Genomic DNA, 4498 nt, shown 5'->3' on the forward strand with positions numbered 1-4498 from the left:
CGAGTAATATATGAGTCTTTTCCCTATTCAAATCCAAGACACTCATTTGAGTAAAAATTCCATGTCCACATGCATGCTCACCTAGTGCAACAGTCCTTTAAAAATGCATAATCCCTCTCCTACCCCACAAGTCTCCCTCGAGCGAGAGGAACTTGGTCTGTTTTTAATGGAGAATCAGCAAAACAGGCTTATTTAGAATCATGGAGTCACAGAATGGTTTTGACGGGACCTTCCAAGCTCACCCAGTCCAATCCCCTGCAGGAAGCAGGGACATCTGCAACCAGAGCATCTTGCTCAGAGCCCCAAGGGCCAACCTGACTTGACATGGTGCCAAGGATGGGGCTTCTGCCACCTCTCAGAGCATTTTGTGCCAGGTTTGTAAAGTGAATTTACATTTGCTCCATTCATTTGTGGAACTGGCGCTGTATCACTGCAGGTCACTACTTCCTTTTTAAAGGATGAACCCCCAAATCCTGCAATAAAACTGATTTTCCTGATGTTCGGCTTTTAAGAAGAATCAATAAACAGCAACTTAGAACTACTTGCAAAGCTATTATGGAGAGGAGTGGCTTTTGAGGTTCATACAGACTATTTTATGCCTTGACCCAGGGAAGCTTGAAAGCTTTTCAGCTTCCTGTTCCAGCTTCTAATTGCCATTGACTACAGACATTGCTGAAAGGTTGATAGGTTTCTCTGACTTCCGAGAATGAAGAGCAGCCCAAGCCCAGATGACACATCATGGCAGCCTCAGGTACTTTCTTTCTCTCCCCACGACTCCTAAGATTAGGTTAAGAAGGATATTTCTAGCAGTTCTCTCTTCTCTGTTGATGCAGCTCTTTGCCTTAACTATCTCTTACCTCCTCTTCAGTGTCTGCTTCGCGCACTCCTGGGTTTGTGGAAGAATTCCCACACCCACATGAAGCACATTCATACACCAGACAATTTAAAAACAGGGCTCAAAAGATGGGCTGTACCTATGTTAACACGCCTCACGTAGCAACAACCCAAGTTTTAAATACTTCAGCAACCTGTGGAAGCTGTCTGGGCATCCTGTGTTTCCATAGAAACACACTCCGTATTTTTTTCCCCCCCCTTTTAAACCAGAAGCAGCTCAACCCGGGTGGTCAGGACCTTCAGTTACTATCCAGCAGCTGAGCAACACAGCAGATTCCCAAATCCAACAAGATTTGGGTTTAAGGATACTTAAACCTGGGTTTAATCCTACCTGCCAGCAGCAGCACAGCTTTGTCACTTTAAGTGAATGAGGAACTGGGTGAGTAAAAGCAGTCTCCTGCTGCAGGAGATGCTGAAAATTCATTTGTCTTCTCCACTACAGAAGGGATCCCTTAGGAGCAGGAATAAGTGTGGTTCTGGTCAGCTGAATGGGCTGGAACACTCAGCTGAGGCTCAGGGCTCCAAAGAGGCAGCAGAGGAATCTTCCATCAATTCCTTCATAATGACCTCTCAGCCCAGAGGCACCTCATGACATGCTGCTACTGACCTCTGCTCGGGCAGCGCACACATCTCAGCATAGTACTTGATCTTGGGCTCTGTTCCGCTTGTCCGCAGGGTGGCAACACAACCATTTTGAAAGGTGAAGGTGATCATTTGGCTGCTTTTACTCACCGGCAGCACCTACAGAAACAATGTTTTGTTACAGAATGCCCAGCTAACACAAAAGAGGGGATTTAAAAAAAAACAAACCCTACAACATTCAGTACATCCAAAGCTAATTAACGAGGCTGAAATCCCCTCAGTATGCATCCACAGACCAGAGCAAGTCGTTCCAGCTGGACAGCCCTACATCAGGCTCAGTATTTCAGGACAACAAGCCTGCCTCTTACTCCCACTGGGATTCCAACATCTGGAAGCCTGCTAGACAGCCCCAGAGCCGCAAGAGCATCAAAACCGGATTTTAACTCATTAAATCCATTCATTGTTATATCAAAATAGTCAACACAACAGTCAGCAACTGCACATTGAAGCAATTCTGCCCAGTGAGTGTGCTGAAGCAGTTGTGGTAGCTGATGGTGACCACGCTGCCTGCTCAGCTGACACGGCCCATCCCTCTGCAGAGTTCTTGGCATGTTGAACTTTCAGTCTCTTCCAAAGCAGAACCTCTCCTGAAAAAAACCACCCACTTCATAACTCACCGCTTGTTTATTCGGCTGGCTGCTGTCATAGCCCGTGGTGACATCTCGGACATGCAAGATGTTGTAAACACCACAAAATTTTGGGTAAGACTGAGGGGCTTCAAAGTTCCGCAGTCTCTCAAATATCCTTTTGATAGTAGGAGGATCATAGCACAAGAAATAGGAAGTCTTCGATATGTGATAGCCATACCTACGAGCAGATGGCTGTTTTCAGTTACAAGATTCAGGAGTTTTCTGCATGTTTGGCATCTAAAACCCCTGTCTGGAGAGTTCTCCCAGCTGAGGGAACAGATATTTAGAGGCAAATGGCTGGGCTCTGAAGCAGATTTCACTGCATTACTCAGATCAGCTTCAGCTATTTTTAAGTTCCAACAAAGATTTCAGTTCCAGAGAGCTAAAACCCAACCCTGTGGCTCAGCGCAGCCTTGGAAGCCCTCAGGACATCAACAGGCAGGATCATTCCCACACCATCCAAACCTCCCTGCTGCAGCCGTGATGACAGATTATTTCAGCAGCCTCTGAGGAAGGTGCCTGGCTATTTCACCCAACTGCCATCACCAACCAGACCCAATACAGGTGCTCACTGGGTGCAGTGACCACATTTGCACATTGAAATTGTTCACCACCACATTCCACCTACTCCAGCGTGACTGGAAGGTGAATCCTTCTGTCCTCATTATCATGGACAGCTTTTCAACCCAGCCAAATTGGTTTTACCACAGTTTGCAGGTGACAGAGTGAACTCCTGAGAGCCGTAAACTCTGACCATCATTGCTGCTTCCTCACTCCAAGGGCCACAGTTGGTCTTCCCGCTGGGCCAGCAGGAAAAGGAATGGCAAATAATGGCTGCAAGAACAGCCTGTGATCTTCTAACAACCCCCAAAGCGTGTTTAAGTGAAGATAAGAAGTGTTTAAGAGAGACACACAGACCACAACCAGGATATAGGTACCATCAGAAGATGAGAGAAGTAACATACCACAAATTGAATAAAAGAGAACAGTTTGCCCTGGTGGATCCACGTGCAAAATTCTACTATTTCACCATTTACTGCAGAAACATGATCATGATAGAAGAGGATTCTTCAGTCCTTTGGTATCCAAATAGTACTGAAGACTACAGTCGATCAGAGCATCAGAAAGAACAACTTACAATGAAAAAGCATCTGAGACGCATTAAGAATATTTACTAGATTACCGTCAGCTCCCAAATAGTTCTGTAGAACCTATTGGTGAAAAATACAACTTACGTTTCATAGATCTCAGTGAGTTTCTGTGCCAGCGATCGGTTCTTGCCCTCCAGGTAGGTTGCCATCTCAGCTATGACCACTGCTGCGCTTACCCCGTCTTTGTCCAACACTGAGGTGCCACACATGAAGCCTAGAAATAAAAAAAATTGATAGTGAAAAAATAACCTGAGATAATATTACACTGATTTACTTGGAGTTTTAACCTTTGTCCTGTAAAAGAAGATTAGCCGATATATGTGAGCTGCTCTAATTACTGCATAGGCACTTAAGAGTATGTCCAAAGAAAGGCAACGAAGCTGGACCAGGATTTGGAGCACAAGTGCACTGAGGAGCGGATGAGGGACCTGGGGAAGTTGATCCTGGAGCAAAGGAGGCTCCAGAGAGACCTTCAGGCTCTCAACAACTCCCTGACAGGAGGTGGGAGCGAGGTGTGTGTTGGTCTCTTCTCTCCAGGAACAAGTGCCAGGACGAGAGGAACCGTCCTGCAGTTGTTGCAGGGGAGGTTGAGGTTGTCCCTGAGGAGGCATTTGTTGCCCATTGGGGTTGTGCAGGCATGTGCCAGGCTGCCCAGGGCAGTGGTGGAGTGCCCATGGCTGGAGGGGTTTGCCAGCGGTGTGGAGGTGGTGCTGAGGGCCAGGGGTTAGTGGGGCCCTGGCAGTGCTGGGGGAGCACTGGGACTGGAAGAGCTGGAAGGGCTTTTCCAACCTACATGATTCTGTGATTCCCCTTTTCTAAGAAATCTCATTAGCTTTGGGGTTAGAGGGCTGGAAAGATACACGCTATCATCAGTTCATTCCAGACCAACAGCATCTGCTCCCTGGGGAGATCTCTCATCATACATTGACACTGTGAAGAGTCTTGCCACTAATTTGAATCAAAGGACCTATAAACCAGTTAAAAGCTTCTTTAATTTCATGAATGAAACTAGCATGGACACACACCCTCTGCAGCACGTGCTTCATTTTCAAATGCTGTCCCAGAAAGCTGCCCTTTATCTTAAGAAATGGAGAATTCCCACAGCCGAGACATTCACTACTCAGTTCCCCACAGAGAAGTGGTGGCAGCAAGATTGCCAAGGCCAGGAGGGGTCAGGCAAGG

The 4498-nt window shown here is 46.8% G+C and overlaps 1 protein-coding gene across 1 annotated transcript in view; it reads right to left on the reverse strand.

Moving 5' to 3' along the window:
• Positions 1 to 1225: 1225 nt before the first annotated feature.
• The window catches only part of PGM2L1 (phosphoglucomutase 2-like 1), a gene marked incomplete at its 3' end in the record, with an annotated part of 19263 nt that continues 15990 nt past the window's right edge, over positions 1226 to 4498 (reverse strand). Inside the window, exons 11-14 of the mRNA XM_010141765.1 lie at positions 3401 to 3530; positions 2154 to 2343; positions 1502 to 1635; positions 1226 to 1251 (exon numbers count right to left, since the gene is read on the reverse strand). Coding sequence (XP_010140067.1) covers positions 1226 to 1251; positions 1502 to 1635; positions 2154 to 2343; positions 3401 to 3530 — 480 coding nt within the window. The remainder of the gene's footprint in view (positions 1252 to 1501; positions 1636 to 2153; positions 2344 to 3400; positions 3531 to 4498) is intronic.

The sequence above is a fragment of the Buceros rhinoceros genome, unplaced genomic scaffold (genome assembly GCF_000710305.1).
Source record: "Buceros rhinoceros silvestris isolate BGI_N320 unplaced genomic scaffold, ASM71030v1 scaffold238, whole genome shotgun sequence".
Lineage (NCBI taxonomy): Eukaryota > Metazoa > Chordata > Aves > Bucerotiformes > Bucerotidae > Buceros > Buceros rhinoceros.